General features: G+C 45.9%; 1 protein-coding gene across 2 annotated transcripts in view; it reads left to right on the forward strand.

Moving 5' to 3' along the window:
• The window catches only part of KNTC1 (kinetochore associated 1), a 2,501,313-nt gene that overhangs the window by 2,379,885 nt on the left and 94,868 nt on the right, over positions 1-26,560 (forward strand). For both annotated transcript variants that reach the window (XM_069619627.1, XM_069619628.1), the window contains exon 62: positions 4,396-4,485. In XM_069619627.1, the coding sequence (XP_069475728.1) occupies positions 4,396-4,485 (90 nt within the window). The remainder of the gene's footprint in view (positions 1-4,395; positions 4,486-26,560) is intronic.

Consider the following 26,560-nt stretch of genomic DNA (forward strand, 5'->3'; position numbering starts at 1 on the left):
GAGTTCCTTCTGTCTCTGGACTCAGCAGGCCTTCAGTTTACCACAGTCAAAGGATATTTGGCGGCCTTGTCTGTATTCAAGAGGTCCCTGGATCAGGGTTAATATTTTACAACCCCATTTATGGCTCAATTCCTGAAGGGCCTTGTGAATACGTTTCTGCCAACTCCTTTTCCTTTTTGATGGCAGCTCCCTTTGAGCCCATGCATACTTGTTCATTGTGGCTGCTTTCTTTGAAGACGGCTTGCTTGGTTGCTATAACATCCTCCAGGTGGGTTAGTGAATTATAGGCCCTTTGCTGCACACCACCCTTTTTGCTGTTCTTTCGGAAGAAGGTCTCACTGAAAGTGAGGCCTGGATTCCTGCCGAAGGTGGTATGAGTTCCATCTGTCTCAGGCCATAGACCTACTTGTCTATTACCCGCTGCCTCATCTTTTGACAGAGGAGGAGCGTTTCCATCGACTGGATCCAAAAAGGGCCCTGAGTTTTTATGTCTGATCAGCTTTTCGTGGCCTATTCGCTAGCCTATAACGGTCTGGCAGTAAGGAAGCAAATACTATCCCGGTTTATCTTTTTGTGCATAGCGGAGTGCTACCAATCTGAAGGCAGGGAGCTGCCTCTTGGCATCATGGCACACTCGACTAGAGGGGTCTCCGCTTCGACTGCCTTGCAGAGGGGAGTCCCGGTTAGGGATATTTGTTGTGCAGCAACATGGTCCTCACTGCACACATTCACTAGACACTATGGTCTAGACATGGCCCGGGGGACTGATCCATGTTTTGACTGGGCAGTGCTCGAAAATCTGTTAAAGCTTTCTGCCCGCCTCCATTTCCCTCACTGCTTGGGGAGTCTTATCTGATGAGGAATCTGCTGGAGAAAGGCAATCAATAGAAGGAGAAATTACTGTGATGTTCTTTCTATGGATTCTTCTGCAGATTCCTCATCTCCCCACCCATCCTACATATAAAGCTGGACGGTTGGTGCACACCGTCTTTGGTGGGTTGACACCTGGTGATGGTCCCAGGATGACCTTTTTCTGTCTTCATGCCACATATTTCTTCTCTCCACTAATAAAAAAATATATATAATGTTGTTCTTTCTGATCCTGCGAATTATGGTTCACCCACATGTTGCTCTTCCCTTTGGGGAGGTTTATTCATGTTGCACACCTCTGCAGCGGTTGAGTTTGGGGAACAAAAGGGGTGGGGAACTGAGGTATGGGGCGTTGTGACGTGTCTTATATACGACACCTGACGATCGAGCACTGTTAGGCAGAATCCTGTGCAGTGCCCTTAGGGACCACTACACACAATTAAGCCTACAAGTGGTAATACAAGTTCACATTTGGTACAAGCCTGTACTACACTGTTAAAGTGGTAGCAGTAGCACAGCAGCCAGACTTATCTCAAGAGCAAATGAGAATTAGCAGAGATTACACAAAGGACCACAACTACTGTGACTCAAGGTTTTTGGTTGAAAAGTAAAAGTACATTTATTTCTAAACCATCTGTTGGTAAAACACTTCACTTCTATTAAATTAAAATCACATGAAAAATACACTACACACAACCAATTCTCTTGGCACTGAACAACTCAAGGTAAGTACCCTATGTTTTAACGGACCAGTGTTGTGAAACAAAAGACGTTACCGGGAATACATATGCGATCATTTTTTTTGCAGTAATGACAGTTCGGTATTACGAAAGATACGCATATCCGCAGCAAGAAACGTTACCCGGGCCAAAACACACTTGACACCTGAGTTAACCAAAGAGAGTTGAGGGCAAAAATCATACGCAATACTTTTGTCAAAGCGGACAGAATCAGAGAATACTTGCTGACAGGAATAAAAGTCAATAGGCTGGAGCCAGTGTCAAGTGGAACTGGGTTCCTGTTGTCGAGGATCACACAGTCGGATAGTTTAAGATTCAACGTTGCCAGGAGTACTTGGATATTGTCAACAGAGGAAGCAAAAGTTATAAGAAGGAGGGAAGACAAGGGCAAGCCTTGGATGAGGAGAAAAGGGATTCACCCTAGTTCCTCGAAACTGGACACAGTACCTTATTCAATGAAGAAGCTGGTGCGCCACAGTAGTTGTTCGTGGTAGTTTCCTGTAGACCCACGGTTCCTGGAGCTTCGGTCGTGGAGACGAGAAGGAGGACGTCTGGAGGGGTCTACACTACTCAGGGATGAGGCCAGCAGCAGCGATGGCGAATAAAAGGTGCGCTCCTTTAAAACAGGAGAGTCTCTTCAGATGGCTATCTGGACCACTACAGCAGTGTGCAGCGATTTCGACCACAAAGAGGATCCTCAGCCGTGGAAGATGAGCTGGTTGACCCCACCAAGCTCAAGGGAAGAAGGCTCCGGCTGGATCTTCTCTGGTCGTTGAAGGGGAGATAGCTCAGGACTGCAGCAGGTCTTCACCGGGACGGGGTAGTTACAGCAGCCGTCTTCTTCTCCGCTTCTCTTCAGTTCCTTGTAGTTCCAGTGGTGACTCTGACTTCTAGAGTCCTGCGTTTTATGTGAAAATCCCCCATTCACACAGCCTGGTGGTCAATCACGCAGCAGGGGGGGGTTGTCCGGCCCGGACAACCACCTCAGCCAATCATGGCAAAGTGCAACTTGGGTTTCCTAGGATACCCTGTGCAGGGGGTGACTACACCCCTCCCTCACATTCAGCCCACCTAGACACCCAGGCGCCCAGAGGAGGGCTTCTGGGCAGAAGCCTGCCAAAAGACGGTGAACAAAGAATGCAAACCTGGTTTGCCGCACAGAGTAAAACACAAGAAGGACTTTAACAAAAAGAAATGGCGAATAAAACTGACCAGAGCCAAACTAAAATGTATTTGGTCAAGCGGGTTTATGTTCGAGGCTACTATACCTAAAACCTTACCACTTTTATATAGTATAATCGCGGTAGAAAAGTTAGGGTAGATGCCACTGCCACCAGCCAAGTCTAAATGTTAAAAGAGCAAAACAAAGCTCAGAGAGGCACAGACAAAAAGGGATTGGCATTAACTCTTTCCAGTACTCCATATAAAATGGGGTGTACTGGATATGTAGTTTAAAGTAACTATGTAAAGTTAATGGCAACTTTACCTGTTTCTGGGGGACAGTAGTCAGCCCCAGAAAAGGAGTCATTGGGAAGTCTTGGAGACAACCCTGTGTTACTGCACTGAAGGTGCTATGTAACACACACAAGAAGTTGGGCCCATGGAGGGGTGTGCTCCAGAGCTCAAGATCACACAACAAGTAAAAGTACACATGGCAAAACACATGTAAGAGTGGGAAAAAGGCTCACACTCTTACCAAGTGGAAAAAGTAAACTCCAGAAATCCAGCAAAGCTGCTGGGGGACTCACTATGGACTCACTAGGTGAGGGAAATTGGCCATAGAATGAGAATTCTCCCTAACAAGCACCGAGCAATACGGATCGACGGCTGTGTCCAGGCCCACTACGCCCCCTGTCGAAGACTTTTTCCAAAGCAGCAGAGCTGGAGAGGATATCTATCGGACGAGGAATGGGCAAGAGAAGAATTCATAGAAAGAACATTACGGTAAGTAATTTTTCCTTCTACTGATTCTTCTCCCACAGATTTCTCATTACCCTCACTTTCTTCCCCACTTCTGAAAGCGTCTTGTGGGCGAGTGAATATGGGCACAGAATGGGCCACATATTTTCTTAACCTCTGGCCTTTGGTTAAAACAAAAAGAGGGAAAAGAGTAAAGGAGAGCAGGTTGAGTTTTTTTATGTTTGAGTTTGTATCTGGGACATGGAACTTATTCCCGGTAATGCTGAGCATGGAGGAAAAAGGTGGGGAACTGGAGGTAAGAGGAGTAGTGTGCTCTCTAATTGACTGACAATGTCCTGTCTGGCATCGAGGGCTTGAGTCGAGGCATGCGAGGGCCGGGAGGTCACGGTTGAGCAGTACTGTGCCCCTCATTAGGGTTTTCTCAGATCAGCTGTTGCTGGTGAGCTATGTATCAAGATGAGAAATCTGTGGGAAAAGAATCCATAGAAAGAGCGTTGCCGGTAAGTAATTTTTCCTTCTGAATGTTATGAAAAGGCAGGCCACAGAGATGCCTTTAGGGCTCAGAGTGCATTCCAGCAGGTGATTGGTTGGCTGATTAAGACAGTCTTTTTTTTCTGGAGAGCAGTAATTCAGTTTTCTGTTGTGAAATTGTGTTCTGTGTCCTCCAACTCTCTAGTACTGCTTTTGTAGTACATTAAAATGAGCAATCTGTGGGTGGATGCAATCCATTAGAAATAACATTATATGGAAAGTAATTTTTCCTTCTTTAGAAGACCTGCCTACCATAATGCCCATTTATGAGAATATCCATACCACTATGTTTGTCTTACCACCCATCTTCTATTGTTTTTTTCTTTCCTCCCAGGGCTTCCTTTTGTCCTGTAATACCGAGACTGTTTTGCAGCAGGTGGCTGATCATCTAAACACTGGGGAAGTAGCAGGATTTGCATCTGAGGTAATTATAGCTAATATTCACTTATTTGTGATAGTACATTGATTGCTGGACATGACATCTGCAATTAGTAGAAGTGCAATTTATGGTTGTAATGTACTTTTGATAATGTACAGAAATGTTGCTGTGAACTTCCACTTTCCAGAGCTCTTACTGTCCCACACCGATAGCTGGGAAACAGACTTTGCAGACTTATTTTCATTGCCGTGAAATCTGTGAAGGATTATAATGGTATTCACCATCCAATGCAACTATTTTTAGCCACATATGGGAAAGGGGGTAAGTGAGCAGTGAGGGAAGGTGAGAAGAATGATGATTGGAGATGTCAGACTATTTCTAAATAGTCACTCTAAACTCATTTATGAGCCATGTTTTCAACCAGGAAAAGCGCCTTGTCAGAACAAAAGCTGAAGCCTTCCACAATCATCCTCCTAACCGTACATCAGTCTCATTTTAATTATCTGAAAATGCCATGGATGTGGAAAAACACAAAGGGAGAAATTCTCTGCATGATTTTCTGTATCCGGGCCTTTTTTTAGATCTGATGCCCCACACATAATTGGACAGGGTGGCAATAGCGCATTGAACGTTTCCCTGATGGGCAGGTAATCTGCCAGTGTTTTAGCCTGCACCATTTTATGCTCACATCTCTGCAGATTCTTTAGCATTTTAAAGGTCCATAGGTATCTGCAGTGATGGTGAGCTGCATGTTTGTTTCATGGCGGATGCAGTTACAGATCACTGCCATGCACACGCATTGGTGATCACTAAGAATTAATTGCATGATGTGCTGTTAGGAGTGGAAACCCATGCCCAACCCCACATTATGCTGTGAATGATGGTGTCCAGTGAAAGGGTCGAATACATTCTTTCGAATTACAATAGATTTGAAACAAAAAGACAGAAAGAAAAAAAGTTCAAATGTCTTTTTTAAAATGCATTTTTATTTTTTAGTTTCCGTATAGGAAAAAAAAGTGGTTTTTACATCAAAAACAGGAGTTTGGGGGGGGGGAACCCCCAAAAAAAATAAACATTCGACTTTGTTTTTTTTTACGGTCCTTTTGACTCAAAAGTATTGTATTCGAATCAGTTGCAGTCGACCCTTTCACCTACAACCGTGAATAATCATTATGGGTATCATTTTCATATTGATGGATTGACTTTTCGAAAAGAGTGCTACTGTTCCTGCGATCTGGGCTTTTTCAGATGGAAATTGTTGTTCAGTTAATGATCGATACCCTGGCATGGCAACATGGTTGTATCCTAGGTTTCCGTGTTTGATAGTGTACCATGCGTTGAATTTGCAGTGATTATGGTGCATGCTCACACCGTTGTGATCGATAATGGCAGCCGCCATGAAAGAATTGTGGTGCTGTTACTGGCAAACCCCTACAGATTTTGCTTGTCACTTTTCAATTGGAAAAGAGCAAGCAGAATTTAAGGGGCCTCTACACCATAATCAAAATGTTTGTTCCCTCAGCCCGTATGTTTTTCCTTCTTTGTGCCCCTTTCCTGCACCCTGAAAGTGAACTTGTATATCTCGCAAGGCTCCCATACAGTGGAAGCAGTCTCGGTTGGGCGCTTTTTAACCGAAAATTGGTCGACTTCAAAATGATGCATTATGAAAGTACTAGAAGGAACAAGCAATGTATTTAAATGTTACAGGCTGAGGCTAAAATAATCTGTTTCGTAAAAAAGGCCCATTTTGAAAATTAATAGCTTTGAGTTTTCAAAAATGTTTTTTTCGAATGGATAGTTCCTCTCACAGATTCCTCATTTGGATGTATTTCTACTGCTTCAGATGAGTTGCAGTACACTTTTCACGAGCAGGATGCACCAAGCAACATCAGCATCATGATTTTATCATGCGTCTACTTCTTGACACTGAACGGGTCTACTTTAATTTGTAACTCGCACTGTGCCGCGTGACTGCAGTTCCTTTCTGTCAGAAAACTCTTCGTAGTAACTGAAAAATGCCCACTCTTACGCCCTCTGGATTAAACTTCTGTGCAGAATGTGAAGCAAAAATTGTGTTAAAGAACCCTCACTTGGATATGTTTGTAGTGTTTAGGTGTCGGTTATGACATTATGGAATGCGGTTTATGCCAACCAATTACCCTGAAGCCTCTTAAAGAACAATCATCGAAATTGGTGCTCATCTTCAAAATCCCGAAGTGCCACTCCAAGCGAATATTGTCAAAGGGAAGGAACTCGGAGGCTGACAGGAAGAGTCCACAGAGAGACCTAAAAAGAAAAAAAAAAAACATAGGAAGCACTCCCACTAGAGCACTAAGATTCATCATTCCTCATTGTCTACTCCAAGAAAAGGAGAAAATGCAACAGGGACTCCTCGTCTGATTCCTTGCCAGACACATTCACTTTGCCTATGGTAGAACAATGTGAACAGTTGAGGCTCCAGATGCTGGAGGTGTTTAAAAATGCTGCTCTGAGTGTTCTTTGGTATCGGCACTACAATAGCATACCTGGACCACTGTGTCTCCAAGACTGGCAGTGAGCCCTCGAAAGCCAAAGATGGAGCCGGGGTGGGAGTCAAAATACGTTTGAGTCAAGAATGTAGTTCTTCTCTACATCTTTTCATTATATGTTCCATGACGAATGTTGCACAATTCCATTTCAAAGGAGGCTAAAATCGACTTCTACAATGTCTTGAAGGATGCAAGCGGACTGAACACCTTCCCTGAACTTCACCCGAGCTACGCAAACCCTTATGCCCACACAAAAGCTGTATGCTGATGCACAATGCTAAAAGCCACTGTGGCCTTGGGGCCCACCTTCAAGACCAGTTCATAAATATGAACTAATAGACAAGGGTTCCCTGAAAGAGTCGGTGCTTTCATTCCATGTGCCTTAAGGGACCCTCTTCTAGATCTCTGTCAGAAGCTGTGCTCTTTGAGAACAGTCAATAAAGAGCTGGTAAAGAAATGTAAATCAGTCCCTTTTATTCTAGATTGTGTATCAAAACACGTACTTCTTAAAGTTTTGTCCATCCAGCATGACTGGAGCAACCATCACAAATCTTCCTCTGGATAGAGACTGGAAAAAATTTGAAACCATAGCCAACATAGTTGTTGCCTCAGGTAGCATGGCTCTTAAGGCCATGAGCGCATCCTGTGCCCTTGCAAAGTAATTTCACATTTTCTGGGCAGTATTATCCATGGTTGGATCTCATTTCCACATATGAGAAATTAAAGATTGAGTTACTAGTCTGGTTGCTGATGTAACGGAAACGACATGCCATGCCTCAAAGTGGTGCCGGATGCCGTAGATTGTGTGGCCAGATCAACGGGCACAAGTTGGGTAGCCTGGAGGTTTTCTTGGTGGAGGAAATTAGGTTGTGTCCCGGTTTCCAAGCAAAGCTGCTTGATATGCCTTTTTGATGGGTGACGTTACTTGGGCTTAGAGAAATTCTAAGCGTCTACAGCAGCTAAGTCTCTGGCAGTAGCAATAAGGCAACAGCCCACTCAAACCATGGTGTTGGCTTGGAGAGGATGCCCCTTCCTCTATTTTGTGTCCTTCAGACAAAGTAGAAGAGGTCAGCCAAGGTTGTTTAACAGACTAGGTAGAGGGGAGGGGTGGTAAGGGAGCATAAACAGCCATGGCTACTGTCAACTTGGAACATCCATCTGTTTCAAAACCTCCTTGGGGAGTTCTCTAACACTGCTGCTGCAGGAGAATGACTTTCAATGGATTGCTTTTCTCCCACAGATTCCTCATCTGATAGATATTCCCTCCAACTCTGCCACTTCAGAAAGTTTTTGACAGGGGGCGTAGTGGACCTCGACTCGGCCGTCGAGCATTGATCTGTCTTGCACGGCATCTGGTCGTCAGCTCCGGACCTGACATCGGGTGTGGTATAAATACCTTGTCACTATGCCCCACACCCTTTTTTCAGCATGCTAACATGCTGCTTGGGAACACAGGTGAGTCTTAGACTCACTCGACATTTTCGTCAGAAAACCTTTTTGCTTTTACATTCCTCGATGCAAGATGTTGCTCGCTCGGTTATCTGGTTTCAAGCAATGTACCGACTGTGGCACCAAGATGTCGATCACTGACCCACACGAGTTGTGTCTCTGGTGCCTCGTCAAGGGATTGACCGGTGTCCGTCATGCACCAAAATGCAGCCCAAATCCCTGTGTGATCGAGCAGCTAAACTTGGCTCTTGGTCGACCGCCCTCTATATCACTGATGCGGTCGATGGTTTGGTCTTCAGAGGCCGAAACTGAGGGGCACACCCCCAATAAAGAACATAGAAGAAACAATCCCACTCAAAGAGCCATTCTTTCTCGTCCCGAAAGGAGAAAAGGCGTCACTGCCACCGTCTGGACTATGATTCGTTGACAGATGAAGGTAAGCCGTCTGTGGGGCCCACCACCTGCAAAGAGTGGGAGGATTTCAAGTCCTCCATGCTTGGCATGTTTGAAAAGCATGCTGCAGTTGGCGCGGCCTACCACCCCACCCCCGCATGGGGTGGGGGGCATGCCCGACCCCTCTAGTGTCCTGGTACTGACAATGTTGGTGCCGATAAATCTTTCGACACGAAATAGGTTCAGTGGAAGCCGGATCAACACCGTGCATCGAAGGATGTCGACGCTATGGCATCTCGATCCCGATTGACACTACGTCTACCATATTGGCACCGAGAGACAACCCCTCAATAGTTGTCGAGAAATCCTTTACACCACAATTGCAGTCCGAATTCTTTGATACCATGGCAGCTATCTTCAGGGGTAATGACACCTATGATCAGGGGGATGATGACCCCATTTACTTGGGTACAGAAGGGGTTGATTATTTCGAAGATCAAAAACAACTTTTGCAGCTGGCTCAAGGCCTCCTTGACACCAGCTGTCTGGACGCCTCTTCCAACCTCAAATTTCAGCAATCCCAGTCCTATGTCCATAATATATCTAAATTCAGGGATTTAGTAGATAGGGTAATCGAGACCCTAGGATTGCATTCATCATTGGCGCCGATACAAGGTTATGACCTACAGATATCTTAGATGAAGGCCTCACCACAGAGCGCAATATGCCTCTAATCCCTGCCAGTGCAGATCCATTAACAATTATGTGGCAGCACCCTTATTTTATTCCTCCCATCAACTCCACTATTTCTGGGAAATATAGGCCGGCTAGAGGAGACCCTTCATTCTTCTCCTCTCACCCTTCCCGGAAGGGGCTTGTTATGCAAGCTGCCACTGTCTCATGTAGACTTGCATCTTCCACTTTCACTCTGCCTCCCGACAGAAGCAAAGAAAGCATTTATTTTTATTTATTTACAGATTTGTAATGCGCTGGCAGCCCACAGGCATCAGGGCGCAAAAGACAGAGGAAAGGTTCAACCAAAAAACATTGGGAATTGATTATTCAAAGAGGACTGTTTTCAGACGTTTCCTAAAAGATATGTGATTCCTATCTACAAAAAGGTTATTAGGGAGATTATTCCATAGACATGCCGCCTGAGCCTGGCAAAGACCATCCCAGACCCTTCAGTCGTTTGCTCTTTGGGATGACAAAATGAGCGGTGTCGCTGGATCTTGTGACTCTCTTGGGACAAGCAACACTTATAGAGTCTTTAAGGTATCTCGGTGCATTGCCAGTGCAGGTTTTTACGATGCTCTGTGATGCGTTCTCTCCTAGAAATATTTTTTATAATGCGCACAGCATCATTTTGTAGAATTTGGAGTTTATGAATACAGCCCTTTCCTGCACCAGCCAGTAGAGCACTACAATAGTCAATACTTGGCATAATCAATGCACAAACTAAGTTTAATTCTGAAACAAAGGGTTTAACTAACCTAAGTAATTTCAAGTAATATTGAGCCTTATCCGTGGTGTACTGGATATGAGCATCTGAGTTAAGAGAGGCCTCAAGTACAACACCCAGGGTCTTAACCTTCGAAACAGTACTAACTTGATGGTTCTGGATATCAAAGCTCGAAAATGTATCAAGTTTCGAGCGTGCCTGAGCGGAGCCAAAAATAAGAAGCTCTGTTTTAGCCGCATTAAGACGCATACTATTGTTGGTCATCCAGCTTTGAATAATACTGTAGATCCTTGAAATTTGACACAAATCTTTTTCGTAGTTACCACTGCAGTTTATAATCAACTGGGTATCGTTGGCACAGTTATAAAAACAAACTCCTAGTGTGTCAAGGAGATCACATAGCGGATGACAAAATACGTTAAAAAGGGTGGGTGAGAGGCAGGCTCCCTGTGGCACACCATACTGTAGCCTCTCTGGTTTGGATCAAGCTTTTCCCTGGACCATTTTAGATATCCTAGTTTGCAAATAGGATTCAATCCAGAGGGCTGCCTCGTTGAGCAGCCAGCAAGATTTTTCAAACGATCTATGAGCTTACCATGATCAACAAGGTTAAAGCCTGCTGACAGATCTAACAACATCAGCAGCCCGACCTTGCTGTTATCCATAGTTTTGAGTATTTTGCTCTGGAGGTCCAACAGAGTCCTTTCCGTGCCGTGGCCTGAAATCCAACTGTCTGAAGTGTAAAACTTGCAATATTTCCAAGTACTCTTTCAGTTGGAGAGTAGCAAATTCATCAACCACCTTCATAAGAAACAACACATCTGTAACGGGTCTATAATTAGTGTGGACCTTGTGGTCCAGTCCTAGTTTCTCCATTAAAGGAGTCACTACCACATTTTTTAAAGAATCTGGGATACAGCTATCCCTGAAGGTTGCGTTAATAAAGCGAACCAAGAACAGGAGGAAGATACTCTCATGTTCCAGGATTATTTTAGAGGGAAGAATCTCACCCTCACAGGCCGTAAGTTTCATTTTGCTTAAAGCTTCAACAAGAAAATATTCGGTGATCTGAAATGAAAAAGCGTCCCTACTTTCTTGGTTAATTTCGTTTGTATTCTCAACCAGATAAGTAGACCTAGCGTAGCGTTGGCCAAGTTTTCCTAGATTTGAACATGGGTGGCCAAAATTGTATCTGCAAAAGCCTTCTGAACCGTATCACATTCAGGCATTATGGCCCTTGAGGCTACAATGTGGTAAGCACTCCTTTGGTCTATGGATTGCAGTTGAAAATGCTGCGTAGTATGTCCCAGAAGGAGAGATGTGCGAGGGCTTCCTACAGCTAGTGGAGGGGAGGATAGGAAAGAGGTTGCCAGACAGTCGCTGCTAACGGGTCTGGACATCGCTGACTGTGTGGGCCGATCAATGGCCTCAACAGTAATGCTGGGAAGGCAGGCCTATATAAAAAAACATCTGGTTTCTCCTGTGATGCCCAAGTTAAACCTCTGTACATGCCCTTCGAGGGCGATCTTCTTTGTGCCAGAAAGCTGATAATTCCTTAGAAAAATGTAAGGAATCCAAAATCGCTACTAAATCCTTAGGCCTAGCTGCGCAGCCGGACAAACATGCCTTAAGCTTCGCCTCTAGGGCACAGGCTACAGGCAATATGCTCCGTATGGCAGGAGAGTTCAGCTCCCGCTGGCCAGGCAAGGGCAGAAGTGTTTCTCTTGCCCTGGACCTGGAAGGGGTAGAGGGGCTTCTAGAGGTCAACAGACAGCAGCATGGGCGACCCAGCATCCAAAGCCGCTTTGATTTGACTCTCTCACAGCGCACCGTTTGGATGATGGTTGTTGGATCATTTGCTACAGTGGCAGGGAATTACTTCCGATGTCTGGGCTCTTTAGCTCATTCAGTTGGGTCATTGTCTGCCATTCGTAAGAAAACCTCTGGACAGACCCTCCTCCCCCAAATCCAACCGGGGCAGGAGCCTCCAGGAAGAACTGAGAGCCCTGTGTTGAAGGGTGCAGTGGAAGAGGTAACTCCTGAGCAGAGAGGCTTGGGTTGGTATTACCGATATTTCCTGGTACCCAAGAAGGGAGGAGGTTTCCGTCCCATTTTGGACCGCAGGGCCTTGTACAAGTTCTTGAGGAAAGACAAATTCAGGGTGGTGACTTTGAGAGAGATTCTTCATGCGCTCGAAATACAGGACTGGCTGTTGTCAATCGACCTACAGGATGCTTATTTCCATGTGCCAATCCATCGAAAGCACAGGAAGTTCCTAAGGTTTACTATAGGGGATATGGACTATCAGTTCAAAGTGTTTCACTTTGGTTTAACCTCCGCCCCAAGGATCTTCACCAAGCTCATGGCGGTAGTTGGGCTCACCTCAGGACATCCAGGGTCCACGTATTTCCATATCCGAGGGAAGTCTGCTACACAAGCTGGGCTTCTCCCTAAATGTGCAGAAGTCCCAAATAGTGCCAGTCCAGAGGCTTCAGTTCATCGGAGCGGGTAGGGAATGCCTTCCCTCCTGAGGAGAGCATAGTCAGCTTGACACAGATGGTCGACTTTTTCCGGAACCATGCCACTCTACCAGCAGCTTACTTCCTCTGCCTCCTGTGTCTCATCGCCTTCTGCATATTTCCAAAGGCCAGAGACCAAATTACGTATGAGATCCCTGCAATGGCTTCTGAGAGGGGTCAGTGATCGAAGTACCTCGGCACTCACTCAGATCTCCTCAGGGTGTCTGCTTCAGTGGTCAACGGCTTGTCCCGATCGCCGACCACAACAGCATCCTGGTAGGGGAACCCTTCTGGACTCCTTGGCCTAAGACCCGAGTGGTCACGGATGCGTCTCTGAAGGGTTGGGGTGCTCACTGCGAGGATTTGCAGGTGAGCAGCCTTTGGTCTGCAACTAAAGCCAAGTGGCACTTCAACTGGCTGGGGTTGCGAGCTATCAGGCTTGCCTTGAAAGCCTTTCACCCCATTTCTTCAGGGGAAACATGTCCTCGTTCTGACGGACAACACAGCGGTGATGCAAAATCTCAACAAACAAGGTGATCTGCATTCCCGCCACCTCTGCACGGAGGTGATGATGCTTTGGTTCTGGTTGCTGGAGAACCGGATCTCAGTCTCTGCAGTTCATCTGGCAGGCACAGAGAACAACTTGGTGGATGCACTGAGCAGGTGGAGCATGGTCTTGCATGAGTGAAAAGTGTGCCAGAAAGTCCTAGAGAAGGTCTTTGCTCTCTGGGGTACCCCAACAGTGTATCTGTTCGCAATGGAGTCCAACAGAAAATGCAAACAGTTTTGCTTGGGAATTCCCAGCAAACGGTGCACTGGGGGGTGCGTTCCTGGTGGATTTGACCTTCTCCCTTCATTACACGCTCCTCTGACATTTCTGATGGCAGCTCCCTTTGAGCTATGCACTCTTGTCCCTTACAGCTTCTCTCTTTGAAAACAGCCTTTTCTGTGGCTATTACATCCGCTAGGCAGTTCAGTGAACGGCAAGCCTTATTCTGTAAGCCACCCTTCCTGCTTTTTTCCGGGAGAAAATTTAACTCTGGGTAAGCCCTGGCTTCCTCCCAAGGTTGTCTCAGAATTTCACCTATCTTAGTCCATCGCCCTTCCGGTCTTCTACCCTCCTCCGCACCCTTCTAAGCAGGAGGAACGCTTACATAGCCTAGATCTGAAAAGGGCGTTGTTATTATATTGCGAGGACAGCTGATTGCATGAGTGTGGACCAGCCCTTTGTGGCCTTTTCCTTAGCCCGTAATGGCCTGCCCATAACTATGCAGACTTTGTCCCGCTGGATAATTTTCTGTATAGCGGATTGCTACCAGTCCGCTGGAAAGGAATCACCAGCAGGCATCAACGCCCATTCGACAAGGAGCATCAAGAGCATTGCAGAGGCTTGTGCAGGTGATACGCGTTTTGGCTGGGCAGTTCTGCAAAATGTCTTTAACTTTCTGCCCGTCTCCTTCATCTACTGCTTTGGGAGTATGTCAGAAGAGGAATCTGCAGGAGAAAGGCAGTCCATTGAAGGAGCAAGGACTGACAGCAATGTTCTTTCTATGGATTCTTCTCCCGCAGATTCCTCATCTCCCCTCCCATCTAGCCCCGCTCAGAAAGTCAGTGGTTGGTGCGCATCTTCTCTTTCACGTTGACTTGGTGATGGTCCTCTGTTGCTGTTTCTGTCTTCCTGCAACAGGTTTAAAAACAAAAATTTGGACACTACTTGTACTGTTTGTTGCTATTGCTCCTCCTTCGGTCTATAGTCATTTAATTTTTAAGGGCTCAATAGCCTGTTTGTTCTCTCTGTTTTCCTATGCAACGTATGGAGCTCGGGGTGGAAAAAAGGGGGAAACTGAGGTTGGGGCGTAGTGACGTGGTATTTATATGATGCCTGACGTCACGTCTGTAACCGACGACCAGACACCGAGCAAGACGGATCGACGGCCGGTTCGAAGATCCACTACGCCCCCTGTCGAAAATGTTCCGATGCAGCAGAGCTGCTGGGAATATCAGATGAGGCATCTGCGGGAGAAGACTACATAGAAAAAAAAATAACGTAAAGTCCTTTCTCCTTCTAAACCCCATGTTCATGCGATTAGGTGCAAAATGGTGGACCCTGCCACCTTCCTAACAGACATGCATAGTACAGAGGATTTAACGGTGCACAACTGTGCCACATACGAGGGGGAGGAGGACGGCATCTCCAAAGCACGGGACTGCGCATTGTCAGAGGGTGAGATACTTTTCTTTGACGGGTCATCCACAATTAACCAAGAGAGTGGGCAAAGACATACAGGGGCAGCGGTGGTACGACTTTAGGATGGGGGAAGTACAAGACGGTGGTCATGAAAGGTTGCCTATGCATTATTCTGCACAGGCAGTGGAACCCATAGCGCTTATTGAAGCTTTGAGAGCGTTCCAAGGGTGCCATGTTTCGATAGATTGAGATTGAGTGTACGTCTAAAACAACGGTACACGCCGGTCTATCCAGCTGGAAGAGGAGGTTTCAGAGGGTGGGTGGATCCCCAGTGCAGCATGTAGCACTGCTAGAAATACTGATAGAAGTATCATCCCAGCCCTCAGTTGTGGAGGTCGTCAACTGCGCCGGCCACACTCACGGGAAAGACGAAGTATCAATGGGGAATGCAGCTATTGATGCAGCAGCCAAAATGGAGGTGTATCTGCCAAATTAAATGTCAGCTGAATACATTGTGTCCACCCCACCAGTAAGCAAACATCCGATACTTTATGCAGCATTGCCCATCCCCCAGATTGAGTTACAAGGAAGGGCACCAGGGAGGGAGAAAGTATTATGGCTACAAAAGGGTTTCAAGCAATCCCCAACAGATCTGTTATGGAGACAATAGAGCTCTGGGAAGACAGTAATGCCCCCGGAGCTGCTAGCAGTGGCATTTGAACAGTTACACTACCCATTCCACAGTTCAAAGCAGCACATTGCAGCAGATATACAGGAAGACTGGTTTATGCCAAACATCCATGAAAGCATTACAGAAATAGTCGTACCTTGCACCACATGTTAGAGTTTCAGTACAGGTTATGGGGGCACCTTGCCCCACCCTACTGGGTTGTTCCGTGAACTACACATAGATTACACTGCAATGGTTGAGCGTTGCTATGGCTCTAGGTATCTCATAGTAGTGGTTTGCCCTTTCTCAAGGTGGGTTTGGGCAGGGCTATGCGCACATCCGGAGGCCGAATGTGCTGCTAGATCCTTGGTAGATTTTCCCTCGGTGGGGTGTGTGCGAGGTTTTAAGTTCAGACAATGGCACACATTTTTTCAAGGCACTGTTTCAGCACGCCACAGCACTACTTGGCATTAAGCACCGGATGTGTTCAATTTACCATCCACAGTCCAACAGCGTTCTGGAGACGATCAATGGGCTCCTCCAAAGTAAACTTTCCAAACTGTGTACCACATTGAAGAAGAACTGGGTGCACTGTTTAGCCCTGGCCCTCTTCAGTTTACACACACAGTACAGTAAAGACAGTTTGTCACCTCTCAAAGTGGTTTCTGGTTGGCATATGTATACCCCCATATCCTCTGTAAGAAGAGTTTCAGTCGCACATAGGGCAGCAGCAGTATGAGGCGATGAGTTCAAAGATTATTTGACCACACTAACTAGGGCAATTAAATGTGTCTCCTGACCGATGGCACCTCCCAGGATTGAGACGACAGAGACGTAGCAACCACAACGGTGACATATTCTGAGCGTATGACCACACAACCGCTGCTGCCTGGTGATTCTGTATACATTTGGAATTTCATGCGCAGGTGGAACATCCCTCTGTTCCACAGGCACTACGGGGTGGTGTTTTGCACTCCCCTCGCAGTGAAAGTAAAGGGCTTTGCGCTATTGGGTCCACCTCTCTGTCGTCCGCAGGGCACTTCCAGATAGTACTTTGGCACATCAATTATCTTAGAAGGAGGGTTAGCAATACTTACACCCCATCTACCTCACCGGCCTGTCCAGGCACGATACGTGTCCAGTGGCACACTCCATTGGCGGCCAAAGCTCAGCTGCTAGCTTCATATCTTTCGTTTTTCAGGAGCTCTTTCTTCTTTTCCCTCTCTCTTTCTCTCGCTCTTTTTTCTTTTCTCTTTTTCTTTCTCTCTCTTTCTCTGTGTAAAAAGTATGTCTTGTCCGTTTCTCCCTTATGTCTTGTCCGTTTCTCCCTTTCGTCGTTTTGTGTATCTGGGCTTTCATTTCAGGAGAGAAGAAGATGGACGTGACTAATGTAAATAAGCTGTTAAGTAGGGACCCAAGGTGTAGATGCTTGAATGAGAAAATATGGACCCATGTTTATTATTGTGGGTTGACCATTATCGCAGATCTCTGTGACATTGATGGTACTATTGGGACTGTATTGCGGGGAGGCTGTTATAGGGGAGGTCCTATAAAGGGGGGGAATGGGATTGTATATTTTCCAAATGGGACAGTACATATAAATGTTAATATTGGAAATGAATATAGGAGTATCAAAACTGATGATACAAGTGTTAGTGATGATAATAACACGACACACCACGACAATGGCGGAATTAGTGAAAAGGTTGTTTTCAGCAAGTAGGAGATTGTCTAGCAATTTGAAACAATATGCTGTTATTTTCGATAGCACTGTTAAAGCTGGCTCCCCTGAGAGTGTGTATAGAATAAATAGAATAATGAAAGATAAGTGCGAAGAAAGTATGATACGTATCAAGCACTGGGTTTTGATGTGTTTGAGGGTATCCGTCATCCGGAGTTTACCAACTAATAGTATTCTGACATGAATTGTGTGGCAAGTATCGCTGTTGTTGTATGGTCGCTCAGTTTCGCACACGTCGGGGGCTGCCAAGGTGCTACTGCCGTAAGCAGTCTCAATTATAGAGGCACAATACCTACTTCATCTTGCGGTATGCAGAATAAAAGGAATGGCCACTGCTTTTTTTTACATCTGCTGTGCAATTCTTTCTGCGCTGTTGAGAACGTAGTGAGGTTGAGTGAAATGCAGTCGGTGCAGTCTGTGCACGTTTGGGCTCTGTACCTGCCCTTCCCTCGGCTCATCATTAATGACAGCAGAGGTATTGGTTTACTTATTTACTTACGCCTTCTCAGTTACTCCAGTATCCCGGTGATTGTCTAAGTCTTCTGAAACTTAGAGCCCATTTCTATGCTGCTACGGCAAATCTGAAGAGCTCTTAAACAATTTAAAGGGGGCCTTCAACTGGAAAGTAAAACATCAACTAACGCAGCAGGTCTGTTGCCCTGAGTAAACTGCCCAACGCTTGTCGGGCTTGGACTACTACTTGATTATCGCGTGTCTGGGGACTGCGGGCGTTGCTGTTAGGCTTCTTCCTTTGACCCAGGACTTTACTAGGATCTAGCAATTATGTGGTCCCCATTTTTGACTCGTATGATTCTCTGCACATTGATCTGTTTTACTCTAAGGGGTTCAACAGAGTTAGCCATATTAGCTAACATGCGATCCGGGTTACGTAGTGGGGCCAGACTCGATTCAATGATATTAGAGTCGGGGCCTGATAATGGGCCAGTAGGGGCAACTGAGGCATATGTTGTCTCACCCATGGGATCCTGATCTGTGCAATTGTGCCAATGGAGAACAACTGAAAGAAGTGATTCCTCCGACTAGTTCTCCACAGGTCATGGAACCCATTGACTGTGCAGTGAGGCTCCCACTGGGTGAGGGGGGCCCATCCTGGTGGTGCTATTGGGCCACATCTACAATTGCTATCACCTAAAGATGCTCATTCCAAGCTTGTCCTCCGTCGGCGGAATCTGTCTATGCAACCGGATGTTCATAATGTTGATAATTATATGCGGGCTACTACATCTTTGTATATCCCTGCTGCTCTGCATAAGACCCCAAAATCTATCCCGGGGTCTAGACCAATCTCTGGTCAACGCATCATGGATCACTACTTTATCAAACCTGCTACCACCAGTACAAAACTTTAAAAGCTTTCCAGCCATGAAAGGTCAAGCAATGTTAGACCATTCAGTCAGGACCTCTCAACCTAACTTTAATGGTATTAAGGATCTTACGGATATTCGCATCATTGAAATCGCCATCGAGCAGAGGAATAACTGCAGGTAATTCAGTATAAACTTACTGAAAGTGTAACTCAGCAAACATGTGCTGCTTCTATTATGGATTCACCTACTGCCCTAGTAGAACTGTTCAACCATACTTCTCCTGGACATAATCAGGCGTGTCATTTGCCTTCACCACTATTGGGGGATACTGGGGGTCAGGGGGACTCATCTGTCATGCGTAATATGCTGAGAGAAATTGATGAGCGCATTCGATTGACCCACCCTACAGTATCTGCATCAAACATGGCTCTGAGCTCATTTGTATCCTTCTATGATAACATCTGGGCAGAGTTCAAATCTACAAATGCTGTGTTGGCAGAAGTTATGATTGTTTCTTGGAGATTGGAGCCGATATCCGATTTGGTCAACATGGAGGAGGGTTAAGGAAGGTGGAGTTTGTTTTGGGGGTGTTAGGCAGAAACCTGTGCAGTTCCCTTAGGGACCAAAGCAAAAGATTTAAGACTACAGGTGTTGGCAGTAAACCCACTTGGTAGCAGTCTGCACCACCCAGATTTACCTGGTAGCTGTGGCTGAGCAGTCAGACTTCCCGCAAGAAGAGTTAGTCATTATGCAAAGTATACACAATAGGTACCCAGATACAATAATACAAGCAAACACTGACCAGAGCTTTGGTATCAAAGTATATAATTATTTATTTAAAAACACACAGTTTGAAACACTCCAGCACTCTTATTGTAAAATGTTCTAAACACAGTTACTATTGTAATATATACACCCCTTTTCCCTTATCGGATAAATCACAGTAAAACACCACTTATTTTCATACAGAGGTGAGCGCTTAACTAGATTGCACTCTGATAAGTTTGTGAGAAAAGGAGGGAAAAAGACAGAATATGGAAAGGTAGACCACTCTAAGATTCAGGAACACTGATAGCAAGGCAGAAGAGCAAAAGTCACTGGTGAGCCAAAGTCCAAAGGCTGGGCCCCCTCTTAGAGAGAGCAGAGCACAAATGCTCCCAAGATCACACAGTTACGCTAGGCTTAGAAAGTCTTGCAGAGGGTTCAAAAAGAGTTTAGAGAGGCTTAGGAAAGTTTAGCCAGGATGTCCCAGGCTAACCCAGGTTCGAAAGCCGGGGGCTAAATCAACCCCGTACAGTCGGTAGCAAGGGAAGCCAGGCGGGACACGGTACCTTAAGTGGGAAGGATCCTCCAGCGGTGGCAGTTGTTCCTGGTAGTGGGTGCAAGTTGCGTCGTCGTCCAGGGGAAGAGAAGATCTCGACTTGGAGGAAAGATGAAGGTTGTTACACTACCAGGGAAGAAACCAGCCGCGGAGTCTTCCGGTTAAAGGTGGTACCTTTGTTTCGCGGTCGTGGTAAAACGTGGTATCCCGGTTGCCGGGGTGCTTGGCACAGGCAAGGCGGCCACGAGGTACGTCGGGAAGGCGAAAAGACGGTGAAACTGGTTATCCCCACCAGTCAAAGGAAGAAGACTCTCCGGCGGGAGATCTCCTCTGTCTTTGGGAAAAGTGGTGAGACAGTCCAGCAGGGCTCCACCGGTGGTGGTGTCGTGGCAGGTCGGCTCAGCTTCTCCCTCGTCGGATTCTTAGGTCCTGTGGCGACTTCTGAAGTTCCAGTCCCCAAAGCCCTGCTTTTATGCAGCAAACCCCCATTCACTCAGCCTAGCTGTCACTCAAACATGCTGAGTGGTGAGCCGGCCGGCTCACCACTTGGGCCAATCAGGATGGAGTGCGATTTGAGTTGCCTAGGCAACTCAGTCCAGGGTGCCCAAATTACCCTCCACCCCTCCTAAGTACCCCAGACAGAGTGGCACCACTTTGGAGGGCTTCTGTGGAGAAGCCCGCCAAAAAGTGGAACAAAGGGCTCGACTTGGGTTGGAGTCACAGAAGAGAACACAAACGCCATTTTAGAATCAAGTTTCGGCAAAAAAATACCAACCGGAGAATTAATATTAATTAAATAAACCAGCGGTATGTTCGAAGCTACCGTAAATAATTAAATAAAGATAGTAGCCTAAAACAATGGGAAATCCCATAGGAAAATATTCGCGGTTGAATATAAAAAGTAGTATCCACTGCCATAAGCCAAAACTCGATCAGGGGGGACGGAGACGTGCCCTCTCGACTAACAGACCCTGGGCAATCGAATTGCCCCAGCCAGTACGTCCACAATATGATGGTTTGTACTGGTTCTGTTCAGAATTTAAGACTAGTAAACTCAATGGTGACTTTACATGCCCTGGGAGACAGTAGTCAGTCCCAGGGTATGGAGTCTATACTGGGGGGTCACTATGACACCCCTGTGTCACTGCACTGAGGGTGCTGTGTAACACATATCACAAAAACACATGAAGCCCTATGGAGTAAAATACCCCATAGCCCATTAAACACATCTAGATTCAAAGAAACACACTCGGATCATGCCCAAGAGTGAGGGTAAAAGAGTGTCACTCTTGGCAGGAGAAAAAAATAAACCCCAAAAATCCAGCAAAGCTGCTGGGGGACTCACTTGGTTAGGAAATTCAGCCTAAACAGAGAATTCTCCCTAACAGGGGGGACCACCTGCACCACCGACTCTTGTGGGGAGGATATTGCGGACATTATTGAAATCTCTGACAATACTTCTTGAATTGAGCCCCGTCCAGAACCATTTTCGGATTTGGGGCCCAGTGGGAGCAATATTCCAACATGCCCCCCCTTGGTTTGTTCTGGGTGCACTGAACCCCCAGTGATTGATCTCATTAATGAGATTGTGGACGGTAGGACTGGGGAATTTGGAAGGGATGTGGAGTTAGTAAGTGTTCCAGGGGGCACTTTTCCTGTTTCTAAAGTGGCTAATGCCCCTAAAGCTAAACAGACGAGACGTAAACCAGGGGCTAGAAATAATCATATTCTTTCTATGAGAGTGGCACAAAGAACTCTCTTTCGCTCTGGTTTATCCCCGGTGATTGAACATGGCACTCCCCCTCCTGAACTTATGTTTAAAACTAGGGGGGTGGACTCTGTGGTTCAAACTGACTTCAACTTATTGGGTCAGATTGGGGAAACGGATCCTGAGAAAGCCCAAGTAGACTGTCTCCCTGCCCAAGGCTGCCTGCAATTGGGAGAATAAAGAATCATCTTTGGAGGGTGCTTTCCAGAGGGATATGGGTAATGTTTTGGAGATTAGGGAGTCCATGTGGTCCCTGGGGAAGTACCCGTGCAGCCCCTGCTCTTGAGACCCCAGCGGTGGGGGAACTGAGGGAGTGCATCCATCTGGGGCAATTTTAAACTGAATTGAATCCATCTGGGGCCCATGTGAGGGGGCATCTACTTCGGCGTCACTGTCACAAAAGCATGGGGCAGGCAAATGTCTATCCCTTGGGGATTAAGAGGGGTTAAATTGCTCTCCCTCGATCCCTATTTGGGAAAGACAAGGAGTCTCCTTGAGCCAGCATGTTTTACCCAAGGGAATGGAAGTTGGGGGAGGGGGTTATTAGTGAGAAATCCTTGCCAATCTCAAACTTCGGCGCTGGCTTGGGTAAAGCTGGGGCTGGCAGAGGAGATGGTAAGTCAAGGCTGTTGGAGGAATTGTTGGAGATACCTCCTGCATCTAATGATCCTTGTGTATCTGCGGGGTTCAAGGATGTGCTCCAGCGATTACATTATCCCACTGGATATGCTCCAAGAGATGGGCCTAAGGCACCGACATTTAATAGTGGTGGAGTGTGAGGCTCCTCATTCAGTAGCCATGGAACCGGAAATTCTGGTAATACTAGAAGCCACTGGATTTGGGGAGGCTAGCTAGAGGCGACAACAATGGGGCCCATCTAATCAAAATCAATAGTAACCTGGACCCAGATTGTCGGATTTGCCTTAATCGACCCAATATACTATTTTCTCTGTGATTCCCTCCCTGGTTCTGGTGACCTCGGCAGACATTGGGAGAATCTCTTTTCCTGAGTGGGAATCGGTGGGCATGAGTGTTATTAATTTGGGTTCCCCTCTAGTAAAGGAGCTGATTCTCACACAAAGGGAAGCGCTCCTTAATCTGGGCTTTGGGATTCATCTGTTGGAGGAGGAAAAGGGGGGTTCTTTGTCCAGCGGTAAAGAGCACATCGCTGGGCCAAAATCGCTTTATTCTATAAAAATTGACTAGAAAATTGTTCAAGGTGCTGCAAAGGATATGGATTGGGCTACCATAATCTCCTCGCTGTGGCAATCATCGGTCCCATGAAAAGGGTGTTGGTGTGGGGACAGCTAGGGAGGAGGTGTTGCTAAGCCTAAAATCATGGAACACTCGTGGAAACTTCCATCTTTTTTCCAACCTGCCTTGTATGAACAACTTGAGATTGGCAAATTGTATATGCCTACAAGAGACTTGGCTTACCTCTACAGTTATTCCGGATGGTTACTATGTCTTTGAGCAATTTGGCAGAAATAGTGGCGGAGGTAGGCCTTTAGGGGGACTTATGATTGCTATTGAAAACTCCCTAGCTCTTTGTGGGTCAAAAATTGATAATTTGCCATTTGGCACCATGGGAGTGGACCTCCGCTCTGCTGATGGCATGACTAACCTCTTGGTTATTTACATCTATTGGCACAAGGGCGTTGCTCAAGTGGATGCCTTCGTGGAAAGGGTATGTCATGCCATCGATGAATGGTCTGGGAGATTTGTGAATGGGAAAGTTATTGTGGTGGGAGATCTGAATGCAGAATGTGATACACCGTTTTCCCCATGGAATCTCGATGGGGTATCTGTTGGACACTCTGGGAAGCGACTGTTTGGCCACAAATGGCATATTGGTCTAGGGGGACGGGGATTACAACCATTGGTGGGTAGGAAGGGTAACAGTAACCTTGATCGTGATTGGTACACATGGCATAGAGGTGGCAGTTCTTCCCTACTTGATTACATCTATGTTGACCCGTTCTTAATGAATCTGTGCCTGCCATTTGATGTATTGAGAAATGACTGGAGCAATCTTCCATCTTAACAGCCTCGTTTAATTGGAGGCTATGCTCCAGACCATTATTTCTACAGCCGCGAGTCACTATTAATGCAGCTGGTAATGCTGAGAGGTGGATGGATATCAACATTGGGCTCCTGAATTCAAAAGTAAAAGAAGCACTCAATTTATCTACCTTTGAGTGGAAACTTAATAACTTTAACTTGAATGAATTCCAGATATTCGTTGGCTCACTTGTCTCCAGTCTGGATGTAGGGACGAGACCAACTAGACATCTTCACTGCTGTAATGCAGTGGCGGCTGAAGCAAAATAATCTGTGAGGAAAGAGGTTAGATCTATCCAACGCACCAACTTTGATCAGGCCATCTTCACAGAGTTGATTAGGAAGACTAAGCAGTCCTATAAGAAATTCTGTAAATTTCAGAAACATGGTCTGCTAAAACGCGATGCAGAAAAGATGCTGGGGATATTGATCAATGCTGAGGTTGGTGCTTTTTGGTACTTAGTGAATGGGCAAGATCCTAACTGTGCCATTTCTGAGCTTAATTCAATATCAGAGCAGGAATGGGTGCAGTTTTGAGATGATAGGTTTGGTCTGCCACAGACCGCTAGCGTGACAGGCGTTGATCTGGCAGGAGCTGAGGTTTGGGACCCCCAATTAGATATTCAAACTATCCATCATTTGATCATCAGATGTAAGCAATCTCGTGCTCCTGGGCCTAATGGCCTCACGAACAACACCTTCAAAGATGAACAGAATATATGGCTGAATCTTCTTTACCTGGAATTTAGGGATATAAAAACTACAGGTACAACACCCATCTCGTGGAATACGGCCCATGTGGTCCCGATCTTTAAGTGTGGGAGCTGGACGGACCCTACTAACTACCGTCCCATTCGCTTATTGACGCCAATTGTAAGATCTTTGCAGCATTCCTGCTCTCAATTTTGGAGGAGTGAGTTAATACTGCCCATCCGCTGGACCAATTCCAGACTGGATTTAGGAGGGGCCATTCTAATAATATCAAAGTCTTCGCTTTAAAATGCATTCAAGAAGGGGCTTGGTTGTCGACTAGGGGATGCACTTACATGGCCTCGATTGACCTTACTGCCTCATTCGACATTGTCGACCGGGGTAAACTATGGGCTAAACTGGCAAATTGGGGAATGCTGCTGGGGCTATTGAGATTGATGATAAGTGGAATTTCTGAAGACTGTGGGATTCAGGTCCGCCTCTGTCAAAAACAAGATATTTCAAGGAGAATTCAAACCTATAGGGGGGTCAGACAAGGTTGTGTTCTGGCACCCTGCCTCTTTAATCAATATTTCTCCGATGTTGCTCTTTCACTTGGGAAGGAAGGGATGGTCGCCCCTACGGTAGGAAAGGAAAAATCATTTGGCTTGCCTATGCGGACGATCTTCTGATCTTTGATCTTACCAAGGTCGGGCTAGAAAGGTCCATAAACAACTTTGAGACTATGCCAAAGATAATGGGTTGGTTATCAACCCCAAAAAATCAAAGATCCTATCTTTTAGAAAAGCGAGGACAAAGACTACTGGGCCTTTTGTTTTCCTTGAGGTATGCTCCATAAGCTCTCAGACTCTATCAGATATCTGGGTTTTAAATTGCTCTGCCTACAATGGCTTAAAAATTATTAATGAGGCCCTGGTTCACAAGGCAAAACTCCTTGAATCACAGATCGTTAAGATAGATCGAAAGTTTGGAAGATTTTCCCTTAAACCTTCAGTGATGTTTTTTGAAGGTAAAATAGTTCCAAAACTGATCTATGGTCTGGAACTCAGTGGGGATAAAGTGCATAAAACCCTCAATAGAATTGAGGGCAGAATCTGGGGAGGATTTTAGGAATCCCAAATTTGGTGCCAGCTATTTGCTTTGAATTGTGGATAGTCTCCCTCTGGGCGCGGGTACAATGGGCCTTCTTGGCTTTATATTCGAAAATTAAGATTCCTGTACTATTTAATGGGAAGAAACTTGATTCATTCAGGGGTATTAAGTTCCCTTGAGGTAAGATCAGATCAAGTCCTCAAGGACATTGGGGTATCTTTGGAGACCTTGATCTCGAATCCTTTGAATGCTAAGCGAGCGCTATTTGATTTCGACTGGACCCAGACCACTGATGCTTTTCCTTCTTACCCTTCTCTGAGGCATCTGATTCATGAGCATAGACGTAGAGGTTCCCTAACAATGATTCTACTCCAATTTCCTAATCATTTCTATAGCGGTATTCTTCTTAGAGTACGTTGGAATATGTTACCCACAAGGGAAAGATTTTGGCGGAGGCAGCCAGCTGTAGGTTTTGTATGGGGACTTCGGAGACCTTTAGACATTTGGTCCTTGAGTGCGTACCCCTGCAGGGCCTAAGGGCAAAGTATCTGAAGCCCTGCGATGTAAACTCTATTACTTATGATGAAGATTTGGTATGGAAACGCTGCCTTGATACGCACAATATACATGAGGCGGGGGCCCTCTCGGGCTTCATTAAAAGTCTGCATTTGTAAAAAAAATAATACTCTTTCATGATCCACCTGAACATTTTTAGTCAGATTCTTGGTCTTTGGGTATTTTATCATCTGACTTTTATGAAATATGAGATGTGAATGTAATTGAGTTCTAAATGAATATGAAATATCTGGTGACTGAGATTACACCACTGGACTTTTATGAAATTCATGATGTGAATGTAATTGAGGTATGTTTGCTTTTTTAAGCTGTA

The sequence above is a fragment of the Ambystoma mexicanum genome, chromosome 10, assembly GCF_040938575.1.
Source record: "Ambystoma mexicanum isolate Mex_15411 chromosome 10, UKY_AmexF1_1, whole genome shotgun sequence".
NCBI lineage: Eukaryota > Metazoa > Chordata > Amphibia > Caudata > Ambystomatidae > Ambystoma > Ambystoma mexicanum.